The sequence below is a fragment of the Anguilla anguilla genome, chromosome 13 (genome assembly GCF_013347855.1).
Source record: "Anguilla anguilla isolate fAngAng1 chromosome 13, fAngAng1.pri, whole genome shotgun sequence".
NCBI classification, from domain to species: domain Eukaryota; kingdom Metazoa; phylum Chordata; class Actinopteri; order Anguilliformes; family Anguillidae; genus Anguilla; species Anguilla anguilla.
In genome coordinates this window covers 31,230,096-31,252,166 of record NC_049213.1, presented here as the reverse complement: position 1 = coordinate 31,252,166, position 22,071 = coordinate 31,230,096, and the positions used below count along the sequence as shown (strand labels likewise).

At 42.2% G+C, this 22,071-nt stretch overlaps 2 protein-coding genes across 2 annotated transcripts; both read left to right on the top strand.

The window, feature by feature from the left end:
* The first annotated feature begins 1,070 nt into the window (after nt 1-1,070).
* On the top strand, nt 1,071-9,671 carry LOC118210687 (solute carrier family 25 member 33-like). The gene is made up of 7 exons (XM_035387068.1): nt 1,071-1,252; nt 3,781-3,954; nt 5,433-5,510; nt 6,672-6,772; nt 7,322-7,388; nt 8,126-8,406; nt 8,771-9,671. Exons 1-7 carry the CDS (start codon nt 1,212-1,214, stop codon nt 8,971-8,973), a joined length of 945 nt encoding a protein of 314 aa, XP_035242959.1. The 5' UTR covers nt 1,071-1,211; the 3' UTR covers nt 8,974-9,671.
* A 791-nt stretch (nt 9,672-10,462) lies between these two features.
* Nucleotides 10,463-20,877, top strand: tmem201 (transmembrane protein 201). The gene is made up of 6 exons (XM_035386765.1): nt 10,463-10,682; nt 13,021-13,141; nt 14,050-14,244; nt 16,699-16,881; nt 17,604-17,977; nt 18,913-20,877. Exons 1-6 carry the CDS (start codon nt 10,576-10,578, stop codon nt 19,130-19,132), a joined length of 1,200 nt encoding a protein of 399 aa, XP_035242656.1. The 5' UTR covers nt 10,463-10,575; the 3' UTR covers nt 19,133-20,877.
* Nucleotides 20,878-22,071: the final 1,194 nt, after the last annotated feature.

The window sequence follows — 22,071 nt, the reverse complement described above, 5'->3', positions numbered from 1 at the left end:
TTTTTTTTTTCCTTGGGGAGTTGGGGGCTGGGTTGCTATTTTTCATTTTTAGAGAAAGGAAAAAACAAACTTGCTTGTACAGTACATTGTGTTATCATGGAGGGGCTATAACTTGCTTATCAGTTAACCAGGACATTAAAACGGAAATGTGGCTTGTTATAATATGACGCTGCAATGTATGTGCTGCTCCAGAAAACTGATGATATCACCCTTCACACACTTATTTATCCTCAAGACAGTTTGGCACATTTTCTGTCACATTAATCTTTTATTTAACAACCAAGATCTTGCAGGAGTGTGCCTGTGCAACTGCCTAATGTATTTAACGTGTCCCATACAGTGTGACACTGGCCATCAGCCACCTTGCCCTTTGTTTTTGAATATGTAATCATGTTCTATATTATACCCAAGTTACCAACCCATACAACACTGGGGTAGAAAATAGATTATTCATTTGAACCCACCAATGTGGTTCACACAGGACTTATATAGTAGCCTACTTATACAAAATCTGAACATACTGCCCATGCAGTTTATATTATTCAAATAAAATACAGACATAATTGGTGTTTAAAAGGGATCGTATCCCGTTGGACAGAGGAAAGCCAATTAAGGTCTGCTTTCATTTTGCATTAGTGTCTTTACAAATTCCAATAATGCAGCAGTATACCAGCCTACAGACCAAACGACCCAACGACTAACGGTTCAGATTATGTTATTGGAAGGCTTGATTTTATTTGTTTGTTTATTTTATACGTTAAATAAAAATAATTATTGGGTTGCATTCATTTGAATTTGAAAGGTCGGACACTGCAATTAAACTAATGTTAATTTAGACTAATACATAACATAAATGCTTGGTCTACTTTGCATGTGACTGCAAATTGCGTTTGAAATGCATATGCAGTTTCGTACTGCAGAGCATCGAGCAGTTTGAAACCTTACGTCGGTCATATGCTTTTTCATGCTAAAACAGTACCCGGTATCGCTTTCAGTGCCGCTACGTCACGGACAACACCCCCGTCCCACCCCCACCCCGTCATGTGCGTCATTGTACGTTTTTCTGATTCTGCGCAGTAGGAGTTCCTGACCAAACGCCGGGTGTAAAAAAGGTGGAACAGCGAGACCAAGGTTACTAGGCTTGTGTGATAGCTGGAGCGAAGTTTATACATTTTCTTTTCTTATTTGTTGAGTGTTATGAGAGCTTGAAAATGGCACAGAAAGATACGTTTTTACATCTGTTCGCTGGAGGGTAAGTGAGACTTAATCGTGGATTTCTTCTCTGAAGAGCTCGTGTCACATGCTCGGCCCGTGACAGTATGTGGCCACAATGAAACGTATTTGCCTCCACGCTTACTAAAGCGCGAGTTTTCCAATGAAAAATTTATAATTATTGTCTAAACTATAATGTTCTTCCTGTTATTCAGCTCCTAAGCCTAAACATTAAGCTTACTGTACGCGGGCAGCGACCACCTATTTGTAAATCGAGTGGTGCATGCGAGCATATTAGGTTTGTATGTGTGAACGTTTAATGGCTTCTTAGCACTTCTCCACAATCTATACAAAGAACGAATACATGCAGGTTAAAGGTTATTGAAACTGCTTGTTAATTAAAAAGGTATATTTAAATCCATGAATCAGGGCTAAACTTGACAGAGGTCTGTGCAAATAAAGTCGACTTTATTCAACATAATTAACGAGGAATTTTTCACTGTGTGGGAAATGCAGAAACATTTTGATACACATGGCAACATACTGCATTGAACATTTGTCTTTTGTTGAGCAGTTTGGCTATATCTTGTAGTGTTGAGTTTCCAGACGTGCATGGATATAGCAAATAAGTTGGATGCTGAGGCTTTTTCATTAGGTATGTTTATTTTATTTAACCAGGTATTCTCTTGAGATATTCAGGGGTATATACTAACCAGAGACAGTCACTACCATACTTGGAATAGTTAACAGAAAGGATACAGCTCCATTTGACTCAAGACATCCCCTGCACCTTCAACAGACTCCACAAAATATGTGATGTTGGTGCGACAGAACAAGTTTCTGAAATGCCTGCTACTGGTGGGAAGACCTGGAATGCGAAACAACTGCCTTTCTATCACGTTTCATATATCAGTTTCTCCGTTTTGCTCTACCTTGAATGCTTCATCACAAGGGTGGTTGTGTCTGTATTATTTTAAGACCAACTGCTCAAGGACTGTGGAGCTCCATCTACTTCTAAAAGCGTACATCTTTGGCTCTGTCCAGCCGCCCAAAGCTTCCTTTCATGGCCAAGAATAGTAATTTCATCTTCTAAAAGGAGTCCCTAAAGAGAATTATGATAGTTACTCATTCAGTTTCAGTCTCAAGCACCAAGAATTTTCAAGTAATAGTTTGTTTTCATGAATATTGTACTCTAACGAGGTTGCATGCTTTCTCAGAAGTTAAGGGGCACTGGTTTTAATGGTTCAATTTCACTCTCCATCATAGGGATTCTGATGTTCCATTTTACCGACTTAACACAGGGCATTTCCGTTATGCCTCTGTAATAATTCAAGTCCATTATTTTAGGGTTGTGCCGGTTACTGCTGCATTGCTTAACGCGACCGGCCTTCTCGGGCAGCAGCTGAATGTACGGACTGCCTGTTGTGAAGACAGGACGTGTGACAGTGTGTGTGCTGCCCGGTGATCCAGCATTACCCTAGCCAGCGCTCTGCAGGAATGCTTTACGTGTGAAGCCCTGCAGCTGCTCTCTCCTGGGCCTGTGTTCCCTGTCATTCAGCTAGAATGGAAATAAATCTATCTCATGACATGTCCTTGTACTGTACCTGAAGGTATTTTTTTTTTTAATCACTTTTTTTTGGCACAATAAGACTTATTGGAAAACGCAGTGTTCTTTTTTTTTTTAGGGCTTTTTATCCTAAACATTTTTTTCCCATCCACCAGCGATCCATAGCCTCAAATGAGCCTCAAACCACCATGCTGCTACCAGATATGCAGTAGATATGCAATTTATCTGTTGAAACAATGCTTGTAGTATCTACTGCATATCTGGCAGCAGCACGATTGAGGCTCATTTGATACCTTGGACCCTTGATGATTTAAAGCCATTTAGCCAACAAATGTGTTCCATACTGTATCAGCATAATTTACAGCTGAATCTAGTCCCTGTTTTTCTCAGATTTGATCGATCACCTTCATCCTTTTTTGGCATCCTCTTAATCTCCTCATCCGGATGTCATACTTTATTGGCTAATTGTGTTTGCCTTTTCTGATCGAAGTTACTTGCGTCAAACGACGTTGCAGATTCACCGGGTCTGTTTGTTTTGCTGTTTGACTAGAATGACCTTCTGAGCCTCTGAACTGTTGGTGAACTTGACCTGTGATCAGTGAACTTTTCAGTGTGCTTGACTGATTTTAATTTCAGATGAACTCTATTCCAGTTTTAACTATTTATTTATTTTTGTATTTATTTCTTTTTACAAATTATAATACTGAAAGATAATTGATATTATTTGGAATATTCTGAAAGATAATTGATATTATTTGGAATATTCTGGAAGATATTGGCTTGTGCTAAATTAGCTGAGTAAATGAAAGTTTCAGGATGTATCATAAACAGGGAAGAAAATTGTAGCTGTGAAACAAGTTCCCATTCAGATTCTTGCCATGTACTGTTTCACTGGTAGTCAGGTTTCCAATCCTGTTTCCTGGTTTTTTTTTTTAAATAAGTAAAAGTGATTTAAAACGAAAAGCTAATCTTATTTTTGTTTTGTGTCTGCTTGTGCACAGGTGTAGCGGTACGGTTGGAGCCATCGTGACCTGCCCATTGGAGGTGCTGAAGACCAGGCTGCAGTCTTCGGGGCTCACCCTCAGACCCGTGTTCCAGGTCCAGTTGGGAACTCTGAATGGTGCCGGTGTGATTAGACCCGCATCCATGACGCCAGGTCTGCTGCAAGTCTTGAGGTAAGGGGGCAATGTTCGTTTTTGTTTTTTGTTTTGGCAGACCTTTTTCTAAAGTCATTATTGCTTACTTTGAACCGGTCTGATCTGGATCTAGAGCACCAGCTGGGGCCAGCAGGCACTGCCCAGTCACTGACGCAAGGGCACTGACCATGTAGGTCAGTGCTCTTCGGTTACTGCGGTCACATGGATCACCTGATAAGGATCTGACACCCGCTCCCCCTGACAGGCGCCTGCAGTAATCTAGTGAAATATGAGCAAGGGGGAGAATGACTTAAAAAATGAGTGTAGCTTTAAAAAAAAAAAAAAACCTATTAAATGTGACCTGTTTATTTTTAATGATTGCGATAGCACTGACGCTGGGGTCTCGCTCTGGCTCTGGCTCTGGCTCGCCAGCTGAGAGCTGTTGCGTAACTCCTGCAGACGTTCTACACAGGCTCCTGTTAATGGAGGGGTCGGCCTATTTCTGGCTCAGAAACCGGTTTTAAATGACCTGCCAATGCCGAGGGGCGTCGTGTTCTGGCGGGACTTCAGTGAGTGGGTGTGGCCGGGTGGTGTCGCATTTCACAGTGCTCACCCTACGATTGGCTGCTGGAACTCGAGTGTTAAGGCTGTAGTATTGCGCAGAACAACCAAGGTGATGACCTATTGGATGTACTGTACAGCCCCAATACAATGTCACCCCGTGGTCTTAATTAGGATCCTGATAGCAAAAACTTTCACGAATGTTATAATGGGTATGTTTTACTTAATCATTTAATAAAGACTGGAAATTACGAATACTGACAGATCTCTGCATTTATAAAAGTGGCAAAGAAAATGGATTCCTGTGTGTTGGTATCCATTTTCTGACACTGTCCCTGAGGAAGCAAAGCGCTTAATATTATTTAACAATTTAACCATTAAGTGTTTAATAAGGCACTTGCACCGATTGAATAGGACTGTTTTTTTAAAGCTATGTCATTCACAGTGGTACAGTGTGTCTACGTGTCATCTAAGGGTCTTATTGGTCCTTCCATGAACACTTTTTGTCCGCTACTGAAGGCATATGACGCTTGTTTTTGTCACAATATGTTCATCTGCTGTGTGTCAGCCAAGTCATGGTGCCAGCATTGTGAACCTGCTAGAGTGGACTGACGTAAAGCCGTCACGGGCCTGAAAGGCCAGGGATCGCATCGGCCTGGAAAAAATAAACGTTCTTTTTTTTTTTTACGAGGGGGATGGCTTGTGTGTCGGGGGGGATTTGGGGAGGGGAGAGCGTTCGCTCAATGGGAAATCGTGACCTCTCCTGGGGGCTGGGAGGCGTGGCTTTGTGTCCCGTACGTGTGCTGACGTGTCAACGATTTCTTTCAGGGGTTGTGTACGCGGCGGATCATTCGCCAGCTTGAAAAAAAACAAACGGCCTAAATCTCTCCGCCATGTGTGCGGTCACACAGAAGAGAACTGTTCTCATCCCGCCTCTTTGTCTCTCCACATTCCAGGTCAATTTTGGAAAAAGAGGGATCGAGATCTCTTTTCCGAGGCCTGGGACCAAACCTTGTAGGAGTGGCGCCTTCGAGGTAAATGCAAAGTGCCACTGTGAGGAGGAACGTTCTGTCCTGAAGCATTTGTCTATTAGTGCAATGAAAGCACAATTTTTGTGCGATGGGTATGAAAGGTGAAGGGCAAACTATAATACCTGCTTAGATTTTTTATTTTTTTATTTAGCCAACTTTAGACAAGTATTACAAGTGTATTTGGTAACTCTGGACAAGTAATTATTTACAAATTTAGCAAATGGGAACTGCTTCATTATTTCACCCGCCTACAAATGTACACAACATAATACATTGCTTTCAGCAGCCTCAAAATGCAGCTAAATTTACAGACAAGAAAATGCTAGTATTCCCACTGCCCATTGTGGTATTTTGGTTCATTTAACAGGAAGAGGGATTGTGTCATTCAGATTTTTGTAGGGTGACCTCTGGCTGAAATTTTTGGCCTTCATGCTCACTATTAAGAGCTATGGCGAGCCCACCCCCCATCTACGAAGTAGAAATGCTGCAAGCATTTTTTGACATGGGTAATGAGTTACCAGGGAGACAAGGGGACAGTAAACAGTGCATGTCCTGGAGCTGTTTAACAAGACAGGCTCGGTCTGGGGGTGGGGCTGATGTTTGGCTGGTGTTTGTTGAGCCCATCTGTGAAATTTTAATAGCAGCCCAACTTTGAATGACAAATACACAGCACAAATACTCTGTACAGCAGTGAATGAACATGCTGTGCAGGCTCTCAAAGTACAGTTTCTTTTTTTTCTCTTCATTTAAAAGACCTGTTGAATTTTTCACCAAGGCGCTGCTGGGTATGTCTGGGGACTGGACAGTTGGGGCAGTCAGGGTGTGCTGACTGCACCATCTGCTGCTAGCAGTTTGGCTGCTCCAGCACTGTGGTGTCCAGTTTCAAAGTTGTGCTTGAGGGGCCTGTGTCCTGGCATTTAGTGAATGTGTTCCCGTTGGGCTGTCCCAGAAGTGCATCAGAATTCCGTGTGGAATGGGCAGTCTAGCACAAGCATACAGGAAAAGGGAGGCTACACTGTGCGTGTGCATACACGCGCGTGCACACACACACACACACACAGCAACAAAAGATGAATGTTGTTCTTTTAATTAAACCAGAAAAGTCCCTTGCACCTCAAGTGATTGGCTAATGTTCCCTTTTTCCTTCTTCATTGTCCCACACAGAGCCATTTACTTTGCTGCATATTCCAAGTCGAAGGAGAAGCTGAACAGGGTCTTCATTCCCAACAGTGGGCTGGTGCACATGTCCTCAGCTGGCTTTGCAGGTGAGACAACAGGCCAAGCCGCGTCAACGTGTGCCCAATGTCCCGCATAAACTATTAATAGTTATTAAAACCTACTTTCAAAAAAAGCCTAGGCCTTTGGAACAAATAAAGAGGTAACTGCCCTTGGATGAGTGTTTTGTGTACTGTACATTTTCCAAAATGCCTTGTGCCAAAGGGGCGCTGTGTTTGTCCGCTAGCGGTCAGGCTAAAGAGCGGTTTCCTAAGCAGCTGTCAATAACGGCACACGTATGTCAATCGTGTGCGTGTGTGTGTGTGTGTGCGTGTGTGCGCGTGTGTGTGTGATGTGTGGGGGGGGAGAGCTACATGCGCACCGAAGGCTACAAATAATTGGTTTCATATCATTTTGCTGTTTGACCTAATGTCTCGTAGTGTTCTCCTTACATGTACCCAGGAAAGAGAAAGAGAACTTTTGTGTCACCACTTCTATTCTGTTGCCACATAAATTGCTGCCACATTAACTGTAGTTGTTGCAATGCTGTGTGGCTGGTCTCCCTCATAAATATTTTATCTGGCCTGTTCATTTTTCAGCCTTTGTTACAAACTCCTTGATGAACCCTGTATGGATGGTGAAGACCAGAATGCAACTGGAAAAAAGGTATGTTGTTTGCAATGTAGTAATGTAGTATGGTTCACTGAGCATGTTCCACTGGCCACGTAGTATTATATGCCCATATATGTTTGGTTTATCTGACATGGCTAGTGGACACAACTATTGAGCATTCAGATTAAATAAGACTTCATTTGATTGTGGCTGTTAAACCTTGAGCCTTCTTAACTGGGGACATCCTCCCTGAAAAAGAACACCGTGCCTGAAATCCTGCCACCACATGACCAGTGCCGAATTATAAATATCCGCCTTGGCACAGCAGCATGTGCACAGAGCCACTGTCCGTGTCTGCTGGAAATAGCAGAGGTCAGAAATTCTTATCATGATGTCAGAGCAGATAGCCAGAGCTAAACATGGCTATGATTCTAAAATAACCAGCACCTCGCGGTGGAAGAAGATTTAGCCCCATTTACTGCTATAAAATACATGATATTTTGTAGTCAAATAAGACTATGAACTACTTTCTTTTGCTGGGGGCTGGAGGGGGTCGGGGGTAATGGAAAATTAAACTACTGTAAGTGCAGTTTACAAATGATTTGTTTGTACTGTATTATGAAATGTTTGGTATTTAAATGAAATTTGATTTGCTTAAGCACTTTTCAAATGATAGCACATGCTGTTTCCGGCATTTAAAAGCCGTTCCCTGAACTCTATTCTCCCCTCCCTCCCCGTTCTCACTCGTTCGCTGCCCCCGTTCTCACTCCTTCCCTCCCTCGTTCTCTCAGGGCGCGAGGGGAGAAGAAGATGAACGCGCTGCAGTGTGCGCGGCACGTGTACAGGACGGAGGGCGCGCGCGGCTTCTACCGCGGCCTGACGGCGTCGTACGCCGGCATCTCCGAGACCATGATCTGCTTCCTCATCTACGAGACGCTGAAGAAGCACCTGGCCGACAGCCGGCTCCTCTCGCACGGCAGCGGGAACAACAAGGGCGCGTCGGACTTCCTGGGCCTCATGGGCGCCGCCGCCGTTGCCAAGGGCTGCGCCTCCTGCATAGCCTACCCACACGGTGAGTGCGCGGTCCGCCAGAGCCGAAAACCCTGCTCAGAACGCCTGCTGCAGCCGACTTAAAACTGCCGAGTACCACTAGAAGCGCAACTCTGCCCCCGTGTGGTGTGGAGTACCCCTGCACTTCAGAGGAATGTTGATTTTTAAAACTCTTGGCACACTGCCTGCCCGTCTGCCCATAATGTTACATTGCATTACATTTATTTAGCAGACGCTTTTTTTATCCAAAGTGACGTCCAAAAATTTTGGAATCTTTGTTGTTGTTGCTGTTGTTTGAATGCGCGCAAAATGCAGTACTGTTGGAGGACGTGACTTTCTCCCCGTCTGTCATTCACTCATCCTTCCGTCTTTCTCTCAACCCTCAGAGGTGATCCGCACGAGGCTAAGAGAAGAGGGCAGCAAGTATAAGCACTTCTTCCAGACGGGGCGGCTGGTGTTCATGGAGGAGGGCTACGCCGCTTTCTATAGAGGACTGATTCCGCAGCTCATCCGACAGATTCCCAACACAGCCATCGTGCTCTCTTCCTACGAGCTCATTGTCCACCTGCTAGGCGATGGCTCCCATTGACAGGAAGGAGGCTCCTCTGATAGCTGATTGGACTGAATGGGAGCTGGAAAGAGGACTTCCTGCTCGCCAGCTACATCACATGCAGGACAATTAAAAGTGTTCCAAGAGGAGGACAGTGGCCACTCCTTTTTCAGACGCATCTGTAGGAACGCTTCCTGGAAGGGACAATGACACAGAATTGTATGTTGTAAATTTATGTAAGGAAAAAAATATTTATTTTCATTTATTTCTTATTTTGTTTGTTTGTTTGTTAAATATCCAAAGGAAATGGGTTTACCACTTTGAGAACAAAATCTATTTAAAAATATGCCAAAATAATGCACATAATTGAAGGAAACACCGAAGATTGTTTGTTAGAGGCCACCACAAAGAGCACTGCACCCTGAATATAAATAATAATCTGTCTGTCTATCATGTAGCAAAATGTTTGGACATTAAATCGGATGCAAGATCGTGTGAGTAAAATGGCCTTTACTCTGATTGGGTTCAACAGTTTGCTCACATGGTAAATATTCACGTTCTTCCTATGGGGATGTTTGTTTAGTTCAGAACACTTGAAGCTGATTAACCTGTTCGTTCAGGACCTCAACCACACGGGTACTACCTGGAATTTAATTTAATCTGTGACCGTTTTTGTTTGCTCTTTATCCCTGATGTTTTTTGATAACAAAAAATAAATAATTTTATATTACACAAAACGAGGCCATAAATGCATATTTGTCAAATGTGGCTTCACACAATGCATGAATTAACATGTTTGTTTGTATAGTATATGATTTTTTTTAACATCATGGAAAATATTTATCTGAATTTAGGAGAAAGCTAAAAGCTAAGGCAGACAGTCTTTATAACCAGCTGACCAGTTAAATCCAGTCCTCCTGTAATTACGAATTTCATAACATTGAAATTTACATGAAGTATTTTAGTATTGTTGCTCTAGATCAAAAATCGACTGATACAACGCTGTAAAGGTTTGTATCTTGTTTAATTCCACTATACCAATGGAATTCTGAATTGCAAAACGTATTGACGTGCAATTCAAAAGGAAGCACATGATCGTTCTAATACTAAAATAATTGTACAGTTATGTTCTTTACCCTGCTGCTCTTGTTTGATCATACGCCCCAGTGCATAGTCCTGCAGACAGTCGAACCACCTCTTTGCTCATGTGATCACCAAGATTGACTTTACTGCAGGGAGTAGGTCCCTAAGCTCACCGAGTGGGTGTTTTTACTCTTCACACAAAAACTTTCGGTATTCATATTTTTATCCGGGTACGCTTATCCTGGATCTTAGCATGAAGTAGCCTACTCGGGAAAAGGGAATTAGTGAGAAAGCAGTTTGGAATGCTGTACTCGAGCTACATATGCACCCAATCGTGTCACCCTATCACCATTTAAATGCCAAAATAAAGTACACAGACATCAGATGCCAGCCATGCGGGATTTTATATCAAGGCATCGCTGATTGGTTGATTCGTAGGTTCATTGGGAGGAGCTAGCGTTGGACAGTGGTAATCCAGCCAGCTGGTTACTTTTCTAGTAAGATACTATAGCTGGCTTGGGTAACGGCGCCGATAAACCGTGTAATACTCCATGGACAATGGAGGTCTTTAACCAGATCTTTGCTGAGTATCCTCACGTAACATACGGAGGCGTGGGTGCTACGGCTTGTGCCACTGGAGCCCTGGTTTACAAAATAGCGACGAGGTAAGTGGCTATTTGGCTTTTTGGAGCTAGCGGGCGAAGTACATTATAACAAAGGCCTCAGAACGGGGGTCCAAGAAGCGTCATCTCTGACCCCAAAAGGTCTACTTCGTACATACTCGATAGCAACATTTTTATGAGTATGATCGCCGGCAGTGTATGCATGGGTTTTGTGTTGCGAATGGATTTTGCTCGCTTTTCGCCTGTCCGTTAGTATTTGGTTGTATCTCAAATCCACGTTTTGTCCTGTTGGCACCGCCCCTCCGCACCGTGTGAAACGTAGCTAATGGATTTGTCTGGGGTATTAAAGTCCACGATAATGTATCTAGTTTTAGCTGCTTGTGAACTGTATTGAAAAAACGATTAGGTAATTCCTGGCTAACATACCAAATAATGTGGGAAAGCGTTGTGTCTAGCGAATTGGCGTGCTTTTAAATATAGTTTCTTAGCAAAACTAGTTATGTAACTAAAGTAACATTAAGACCTGAAGCTTTCTTTCGTGAATGGCCAATTTCCCCATGTGAATGCTGTGACCACAGTTGTCATTTTGCGACGGGGTGTAGCCTATGTGCATGCAGAAAATGTGCTGAGTGTAGGTTTTTACACTGTTTTACATGTTTGAACGCTATTATATCTATATTCCGACGTTGGATAACTCCGCTATAAGTTCCTAAATGTTTATGTGTTGAACAGAATGGCCGTAAGTTACAGTTGGTGTATCGTCATAGTCTACAACACAGAAGCAACTGTTGAGACAAATGGACCATTCGCTCAGGGGCGAGACAGCTGCTCGCCAAGCTGTCTTTCCTTTGCAGCAATTGTCTTTCAGGTTTGGTGGAAAAAGAAGTACAGACACAAACCACTCTCTGTTTTAAATTATTAGAAATAACTACATATTGATGGCGTCGAATAGGCTACTATATTTAATCGAATTTATGTGTACTGGGTCTTAAGATTTGATCGCACTGAGACGCAGGCAATGGCATAAATGTCTTTGTTCGGACGCACTGATACTTGGGGGAGACAAGATGCCATTGAGTCTGACAGAGCAGCGACTGTTCAGCAGTTGCAACTGAATACAGGCTCCTCTTCGCTTTCAGGGTTTAGCGAGACAAAGAGCTCAGTAGTTGTGGATGGAGTTGATTGTCTTTAAGGATTTTACTGTAAATCCTGCAGTGCTAATCACTGACTGAGAAAGACGAAGGTTATGACCTTCTCCTGGTGTGGTTAAAACATCAATAGCCGTGGCTTCTCAATTGCAAAGCTTTCACTGTTGCCTGCCAATGTATATTAAGTTTGGTGTCTTTAGTAACATGCTAAGGAACGCTGTTTTTGAATGTATACTTTAGGCTATATTTTATATAGCTAGCTAATAAATTATGTTGAAATCAGACTATAGCCCGATTTCAACATAATTTATGAGCTAGCTTTATAACATATAGCTTATCTACGTCAAAATAATGCTAATAAAGCTAATAAATATTGTCGAAATCGGGTTACACGTATAGCCTATGCCAAACTAGTAGTCTATACTTGTATCCTATGCCAGACTAGCGTCCTCGTGGACGCAGGGATGGGAAATTCCTTAGCAGGTGCTCAGTGTGAGTATTACTGCTAATATGGAATGAAAAATGCTGTTTCTGGCCGTGGTCTTTCTCAACATTGGTCCCCATATGCCAAATTAAGTAGGCCTATCTTATTTATTGGGTTACCTGTGCAGTTTTTATAACACACTTGCTAAACAAAAGTTGCAGTGTGCCCTTGATGATGCTAGTTCTCGCAATAAATAAATAAATAAATAAATGAACTTTTCCCCCAGTAGTTACTCATAGCAAATCCAAAATATCAACTTGCTTTTCTATCCCAAGAGTCTGTGAAAATCGATGATATTTAAACCAGTTTGAGAAAAGAAAGTCAAAGATGGCAACTGGTGTTTTCCTGCTCCACTCGAAGGATCTGATTAAATCTCTTGGCAGACAAACAAGAATTCATAGTTGCAGCCTGATGGCGCGGCATAAAGTGATTTTGTCTTGCTGTAATTTTGCTTGAATAGGAAAATTCTATGTGTATGCATATAAGTTTACATGTATGATAAGATTATAAGAATCTCTGACACCGGAGATTTGCTATAGGCCTAAGCTTTGTAAGCTGTAAAGAGCCCATCCACCCCACAGTGCAGGAAGGGCCTGAGTTGTTTTACCAACAGCTCCTGTGCATTCAAGTCAGGACTGGTGTCTACAAAAATATTCTTTGTTGTAATGAATCAGGAAGGTGAAGAAGTTGTTTTTGTTGGCACGATTTCCTTGTAAATGGTATGTTGTTGGGTTTTTTTATCGGACAGAAAAAAGCCCACTCATGTTGGTGTGAACTGCTGGTTCTGCAACCAGGACACAGTGGTTCCATATGGCAACAGAAACTGCTGGGACTGCCCCAACTGTGAGCAGTACAATGGTTTTCAGGAGGTAAGCTGAACATGGACGGTTTCATTTATGCAGAATGTTTTTGTTTGATGAAATGAGTGTCTGCAAAATTTTCTGTTGTGGAACATTACGCTTCTGATTGCTGTCTAAAACGGGTGTCAAATTCAAGTGTTGGAGGGCCGTATAGTCTGCTATTTGTGGTTGTTTTTTCAGTCTGAAGCAAAATAAGGCCTTGAGAGCAAGGTGTGTGGATTCTTTAGCCAATCAACAACTTAAACAAAATGAAACTAACTTGGTAACTGAGTTTGTGATACCAAGTTAGTTTCAGTGATCTTTGAACTCCCCAAAATGACTTGTGAAAAAATGAAAAGTCTTGTTTTTAATGGTTTTCCAGTGCAACGGTCAAATGTTTTATGATTGAATAAGCCAGTGTTTCTAATAAAAAGAGGTGAGTAAAGGAAAAAAGAAGTAGCCTACTTCCAGGTTAGATCATCCTTACACTGGAAGCAATGCGTAGCAACACTAAACATCTCTCACCAGCCCCACCCCCTGCTCTCCGGGCTTTTCTGGATGCAGTTAAATGAACGTGTACCTAAATGAAAAAGGTTCAGCTGGTTTACTACAGCCAGTGTCTTTTTAAAAGGCACGGTTGAGGCCAAAAGTTTACATACACCTAGGCTAAAGATATTCAAACTAAGTTTTTTACAACTCCGCACATTTCAGGTTACCATACATTTCTTTTGGCAAGTCAATTAGGGCATCTACTTTGTTCACATCGGCGGTCATTTTAAAACGATCGATTTGAGACAGATTTATTTCAGCTTCAGTTCACTATATCAGAATGCCGGTGGGTCAAAATGCCTAGGTGTATGTAAACCTTTGGCCTCAACTGTAATTGTCATGTAGTTCAGCTCCTGTGGCCTGCTGACCCTTCTGAGCATGTCTTCCAGAACGGGGACTACAACAAAGCCATTCCTGCCCAGTACACGGAGAATCTGAACCAGGGCGTCCCCGCTGGCTCGCCCCGCCCCGAAACCAGCAAGACGCTGCAGTGGGTCAACTGCCAGATGCTGGTGTGCAGGAAGTGCAACAATAAGCAGACCCTGAAGATCAAGCAGCTCGCGTCCTTTGTGCCAAGGGAGGATGTACGTTGCACCTCTGTCACCTCCGCATCGATTAAGTGTAATTCTGTATAATATTCAGTATAACTTTATATTATCTCTTTCTCTTTCTCTCACTCATGTATTCACTGAAATGCAGTTAAAACCTGATATTACTATTCCAAAAAAACCCATAACAGCCCACGTAGATGTCATTTTGTGTGCTCCATCATCAGAATTTTATGTGTCTTTTTTTTTTTTTTGGACAAAGGATGAAAGTGCATTTAAGAAAATGATACATTCTAAAATTGTCTCGATTGCAACTTCATTTTTCATTGGAATTATTTGTTTGATATATTGTAGACAGATGCTGTATACTTGGTGATTTCATTTAATTAACTTCATAGGATATTAATGTGTAATGTGCATTGTGCAATTTGCAACATACCATATTGATTTTACCTGTGCCTGAATAGGATTTGGCCCTACTTTTTTACAGGAAAGCCAAATTAAGCAGCAGGTGTAGTGCAGTACCAGTGTTACACACTAGGGGGCACAGTGGGTGCACATTTTGAATTTCACTGCGCAAAATGCATTACATGACAGCTATTTGAATCCTCTCTTTGTCAAGTAAAAATGGAAATTAAAATATTTCACAGAAATATTTGTTCAGGGAATAAATGCGCATAAATTTGCATGGCGCATGAGGAACCGTTTTTCTTTTGTTTTGTTTGTTGTTTCTGTCAGTGCAATGAATATTTAGTGCGTATATAGGCTGTTATACAAGAGTGACTCCTAAATGATAAAAAATGTTGAAGCATTAAGTGTTTGTATCTCTGTTTGTCATGCTTAGTCCTGTAGGCCTGCTGTACACCTGTTTCTGGGTCTTCCCTGCCTATTCATCCCAGCTGCTGTCAGCCTCCACCTCCCGAGCTTGGTGTTGTGACAGCCACCAATTATTTTGTGGCATTGTTCTTGTTCCCTCTTGTCTTTCCCCGATACTTCCCATTCTGTTAGAAGCCCAAGCAGCCAGGGAGAGCTGTTTCTTTAAATTCTTTTTTTAAAAAGCCTCACTGTGGATCTGTAAAAGTGAGGGTTAGGCCAAGGTCACCTGATCTACTACTGCCTTTTTTTAATCTATGATGCGTTTCCAGGGAATAAGTGTGGGCTGAGATGCTTTCTGTTTGCTGGAGGGCAGAGTGGTTTTACCAGAAATGTATGTTTTGCGTCTCCAGGTACCTTACTGGCTAGGGCTAAGACTCGCCCGATAAGAATCGCGGGAGGAATGTCAGTCACGGATGGCCGAGTCTCGCATTGTGCAGCTTGAGATCTTTTGCAAATGTTCTCTTTTCATTTTTTCTTTCGGTTTGGGCCTTGCTACACTGGGAAGAAATGTCATCAGTCAATCCATTCCTCCATCAATATGAAGGAAATTGCAAATATGCCATTTAATTAGGCTTGTAACAATTAGGAGGGCTAAATATAGCCGGGCTGCAGAGTTGTGCTCTGACTGTAATTACATAACTTGGTAAGCGCAAATGTCTGTGTTCTGTATCTCCGTTTCGTATAATGGGCCTTGACAGTGTTCAGACTGAAAGGTTTGGCGTTCCCTTCTGCCTTTTTTTAAGCACCAGCCATCCAAGCTGTGGAGTGGTTTGTGACATCAGTCAGTGTTGTGTTGCATAGGTTTGGTGACTGTGGAACAGTCAGAACACTGGTGACAGAAAGGGAAGTCTCAACAAAGATCCATTCTCATCTTTTTTCCATCCGTTGTGTTGGTCTGTTATGTGCTGTGTGATTTTTGAGAGTGCAGTAGGAAAAAGGTCCATTTTCTATGTATTACTGCTGTTGGTTATTTGCATTTTGAGGAAGAGGTACGGTAAAACTTTTTTTTTTCCCGATATATTTGCATATTTTGCACATCGAGATGTATGCCGGCTAAGCTGTTACCTGCTCTTGATGAGCGGTTTTGAAGTGTTGTACTGCAGCGTGTAGATCTGTTCATTTTGCATTCTTGCTTTCATGTGATTTTTTTTCTTTTTTGTGTGTTCCATCTGCCAGAAATGTTTGCAAAAAACGTTTAAAAAGCCATCATGCAGAAAAAACGTAGTCTCTATGTATCTGTTAATATGCACCTCCTCGGTTGGGTCTTCCAACCAAATTATTGATCTGCAAATGATGTTACAACAAAGCTACACTATTCCGAAGCAGTGCTACCAGTAGACTACAGTTTTTTTTGTTCAATGCTTGCTTTTGACAGAAAAAGAACCTTTATGGTTATAATTTAGTATTTGCCTTTTTTTTTGTTTCTTTGTCGTTGTAATTTTATTTATTTTTGAAAATGAGACTAAACTAATAACTAAACTAATTAATAACAATAAACGTAACCAGTTAAATTATAGTTACCTGTAAATTAGAAGGCTTAACCGCATGGAATGAAGGTTTTAAAGGTTAGGAATTATTTACAATAACATGCCTGTTTATTTTTTTTATGACCAGGGGAAGTATGACGAGGAGATCGAGGAGTTCAAGCGCCATGTGGAGCAGACGCACAAGCTGTGCCGGCCGTGCCAGACTGCGGTGGAGTACTACATCAAGCACCAGAACCGCCGACTCCGCGCCCTGCTCTTCAACCACCACCAGCTGGGGCGTGGCCGGGACGCTGGCGGGGCCTTCAGCCAGGTGACGGCAGCCCCGGCGGGCAGGGGCGAGGGGGGGCCACCTCACGGGAACAGGAACCTGAAACGGCGCTCCCGTTGTGTAGCAGTTCGAGCCATTCCAGGGGGGGTGTTTCACAAAGCAGGATTACTGTGTTGGCTGGAGAACTGCATCGAGTAAACCCCGGAACCCTCCCAAATCTGGAACATAGACTGAAGTATAAAGAGCCGGTCCAGGTTTTACTCGGCGCTGTTATCCAGCTGACTCGGTAATCCTGCTTTGTTAAATATCCCCCAGGTCATTTTAGAATCCTGTTGATGGATTCAGTTCAGCTACCCCTGATTCTAGTAAGACCTGGAATGGCTAAACCCATTATGCAAAGGGAGTGCTGTTTGCATCCTTGATTTAATATTATGATCATCTGATATTAATATGATTCAGGATTATCAATGATTTTACGTGTCACGGGGGACTGCTCATCCTCTTCTGAAATGCTGCACCAGCTGTTGTGATGCATGGCATATTGTGGCAGAGGGAGCTGAAGAGTATAAACACATGTATAATGTCAATAAAGAATGGCTGGAATGGACAGCTTTATTTGTCCATCCACTTCTTGCACATTAAGGAGTTGCTGGAGACATTTCTCTTGCCTCCTAATATGCATGCCTGTCGAACTGTAGGAAAAAAAACTCCTTTATGTTTGAATTGCCCTTGTGTCCTAACGTTTCCGCTTCTCCTCTCTCTAGAAGCCGCACGCCTCGCCAGCGCCCGCCGGGGCGGTGTTCCTCCGCGTTCTGGCGTTCCTCGCCTGCGCCTTCCTGCTGGCTTTGGCGTTTTGCGGATCCGGGGAGCCTCTCGGCCCCGGCAGCCCCCCCCAGCCGCAGGACGGGGGAGCGTCCGTCCCAAAACCGGTCCCGAACGGAGGCCCCGCGAACGGGAGCGAGGAGGCCCGGGCGGCCGCGTGGCCCGAGGTGCTGGGCCTGCTGCCGGACCTGCTGCCGGACGAGGCCCTGCGGAACGCCCGGCGGCTGTGGAGCTGCGGACAGGCGCACCAGGTGGCCGTGGTCTCCCTGGGCCTGCTCACCTGCGTCAGCAGCGTCCTCCTGGGCGGGCCCGTCAGGTGAGCTCCCTTCAACCGCCTCGGGTAGAGAAGGGTTTGTTTCGAGGGAAATCTTCAGGCTAATAATTTGTTTATATTAATGCAGTAAAAAGACACCGGTATGCATGTCGCATCTGGACGTTGGCGGTTATTTGGAGAAACAAGGAAACTGAATTATTTTGATGGAATCCTGGTCCACATCCCTAGGCGGGAATTCTTGGCAACATCATGCAAAATGGGTGGTTTTGCTTTACAAGTGAAAAATGAGTCACCTGTCGGATTGTAGTTTTCCGTTTATGTTGTTTTCACAACGGCTTTTTTTTGCCTTTAAAAAAATGTAATTAGTAATTTAAAACTATTTCATGATCCCCTCAATCCGGGGGTGGGCTATTCCGGTCCTGGTGGGCGGGTGTGCATTCAGGTTTTTGTTTCCACCAATTATCCTGGCTGAATGAGCTAATTGACCGCATATACACCAACACTGGCTCACGCATAGATTAGGTCAGTGGTTCTCAACCTCGGTCTTGGAGTACCCCTGTGTTTGCTGGTTTTCATTAACAGCTTTTTAAAATTATGGTCTTGCATACACAGGGGTACTCCAGGAACGCGGCTGCGAACCACTGCATTAGATCACAATGAAATCTCTTGCATAGGGACAGAATAACAGTCTTCAGTTGTCATTCATGCGCTTATCAAGAAATTTAGCTCAAATGTCAGATGGTGTAAATGTCAGGGCTTATTAAGTCATTAAGGCCAGAAGTTGGTATGAGAACAATCAATGGATATTGTGCTTGCTGAGCTGAGCTGAGCTGAGCTGAGCTGAGCTGAGCTGAGCTGAGCTGAGCTGAGCTGAGCTGAGCTGAGCTGAGCTGAGCTGAGCTGAGCTGAGCTGAGCTGAGCTGAGCTGCATGTAATCCTAAATCTGGGACTTTCCACACTTTGTTTTAATGCTACAGGCTGAGGCGAATTGACGCTGTGGCGTCTGTGCTTTGGTTCCTGGTCATGGGGCTGCACCTGGTAGAACACTACCTGAAGGATGTCCCGAGCTGGCTGGACACTGTCAAGCTCAGCGCCACCTGCCTGTGCTGCTTGGCGGGGTTCACTGCGGCTGTGGCATCACGAAAAACCGCAGACCGGGGGAGAACCAGGGGTCAGAGGTCAGAGTCTGAACAGTGACACCCGCATTGTGAAACTAAACCGACAAAGAAGCCATAGGACCCATTTGTAAATGAGGTTTGTGTTCCGATGTGGAGCTGGGGTCTTCTTCAGTTTTCTCTCTATACCTCTATTCACCAATTATTCAGTAGTATTAGCCAATTGGATACTGGTCAGTACCATCTTTCCATCTGAAATTCTTCAGTATCTTTGGCAGTTTTTTTTTTTTTTTTTTTCCCCTCATGCCCTATACTAAAATAATGGTAATACTACAGAGTAAATGGTTGTTTATTGAAAAGTATTTGTTTTCTTTTCAGTTGTTTTTATGAATGCATTATTACGCTGTAGTTTTATAGCTGTGTATTTACAACACTACTGTTCATTTTTTGAATGGGCATTGAATGGTTACACAGCATTAATGAAGTATTCACACAAAGTAATTCTATACAGCATTGCTTCAAAAATATATTCAGGTTTCACAACCTGTAGTCAAAAAACAACAAACTGTGAAACCTTCTGTCATTTTAGGTACTTGTTAAATTGTAAATGGTCCAGAGGCACTTTTTCAGATCTCAATTTGGTATATGTGAGACATTGAAGACATTGTCAAATTATTGAAAACCAGCAGGGGTGCCTAGATATGCACAAATCCTTCAGCACTGATGCTAATTAAAAGTTAAAAATGGAGCAAATAATTTGATTAATAATTAGATTTAAAGCACTACATAAAATATATACATGTATATATGGAGCACTGATTGATGAATGTGATTGAAGTTAAGCGTTTTCTCCCAAACAAGTGATAAACATGTTAGTGACCAATGGTTGGTCTGAGACGATTGACAGCTGTAGCTCAAAGTAGCTGCCAGGAAAAGTTCTTATTTTTATTGTGACAAATTTCACTTGCAAGTCAGCTGCAGTACTTTCCTTTGATGCTGCAACTGCTTTTATGATGGCTAGATTTTATTTTTTTGATGAACCATGTTTGCTTGTTGCTTGGCTGCATTGCTATATGTCCTCTCCATCAATGCATCAAAGAGTTTTGATTTTTCATTTAGTTTGTGAAATCTGGAATTATGCATCCAAGGACAGTTGTGGACCTCGTACGCAATTAAATAACCACCAGATAATCTCTGCATTTTTGCATTGTGACCAGGTTGTGTTGAAATAACTGATTGGTCAAACAAAGTAGCATAAACCTAAGGCACAGAAGCTGAAAAAAAGTCATTTGGAATTTTTCATATAAAATTACAAAAGCTTTTCCTATTTCATGTGAAAAGCTTGCTTACTCTGCAGGATTTTGTCTCAAAACAAAAGAAACGAGGGGTTAGTTTATAAAAAAAAGTAGTAGTTTTGGCAAGTCTTTTTTCCACTCCATGGCATAGTAATGAGCATATTTGCCCCCTTTCTACAGTGTCCTGTGATATCTTTAGAAATTATGTGTGTCTGTGAAAATAATCATTCTTAATTAGTGCATTTTATTCCAGCATTTTGGCACAATTTAACTAATGCAGAAACAGTTCTTGCAATATGAAAAACAGTGTGATTAGGAAGGATTTAAATGGCTAAACTCCATCTCAACAATAAAATATTATTCCTCAGATGAACCATGAGCGTAGGAGAAGTACATTAACTGTTAAGTTACTGGAGAGATAAAATTGGGTGCTGAATGAATCGCCAATGCAACCAATATGTTTTTTTAATATCCATTTATATGGATATGTCCATTGGTTAACTATATAGTTAACTAAATATCTCACATAGTATTTAACTCAAAAACCAGTGAGAAAACACTATGCCTCCTGCTAAAATGTGAAGAAGCTAAGATTCTGCTTGTCTGTTTCATAGTGAACACTACCATCTACTGTACTACAGTGGCTACAGTACATGCTGCTCCCCATGGTGATGACTCTGTCGTATGGGTAACCTGCCTGTCGAAAGCCTTTGTTTTTCCAGAAATTCTTTATTTCTGTATGTATCACGGTTTCACATTTTCTCATTCCTGTTCTGTTTTCTGTTTCTTTCTGTTTTTTTTCAATTTTGGGCGCGCAGAAAGGCCAATGGGGTTATGTGTTCTTGCTGTATTCACTCATAATTATTATGATTGACGAAAGAAATAATGTATTGACTTGAAATGTGAAAAGGATTATTTAGGGTTTTGTTGTTCAGGTAAAGTGGAACAACTAGTTAGACAAAGCATTTGCAACAGAAAAGCAGGCGCTAATGCACTCACCGCAGAAGCTGGCCCTTGACAAACAGGTTCCTTATCTCTCTAATAAGTATTGGATACTGCTTTGCAGACAAGTGGACGGGTCCTGTTCTCACAGTCTGAAACACTATAGTAATCCCTACAATAATGACGCATCTGTGTAAATTATCATCTCTGCTTCTTCATTTCTTGCCATTAAGATTTGCCTTTTAATTCCTTTCAGGACTTATGAGTCCATGGGATTTTCAGACTACCTGTGTAAGAATCCCACATATTTAGTCTCAATGTTTGTTTCTTTAAGTGTGTTTCTTTAAGAAATAATATTGTAATTTTGCATTTTTTTTGTCCAACTTCTTCTTTTTTTTCCCCAGCTGTACTGAAGAAATTTTTCAGTAAAATATTTTTAAAAGGCATTATATTGCATTGCTTGTGAGATGACTGGAAAGGCAAACTTCTTGCATGGTGGCATAATGTAATTCCCAACACATTTTAACTTTAACCTCTTTGGAAGAAATGGAAGCTTTTTGTGAATGCATTGCAGACAACACTAATGTGATAATTTAGTGGCTAATTTAGTAGTCTTCCAGTATAATACTTTTTCATGAACTGTTAAAAAAATGATAAATCATATAGCATGCACTTGCAGTTACTGCCATAAGCTGCAGTGAAGCTGACACTAGCTGATCTTTATTGATCCTGTTCAGGTCCAGATAGGGGAAATGGTTGATCAATACTGCAATTTAGAGGCAGC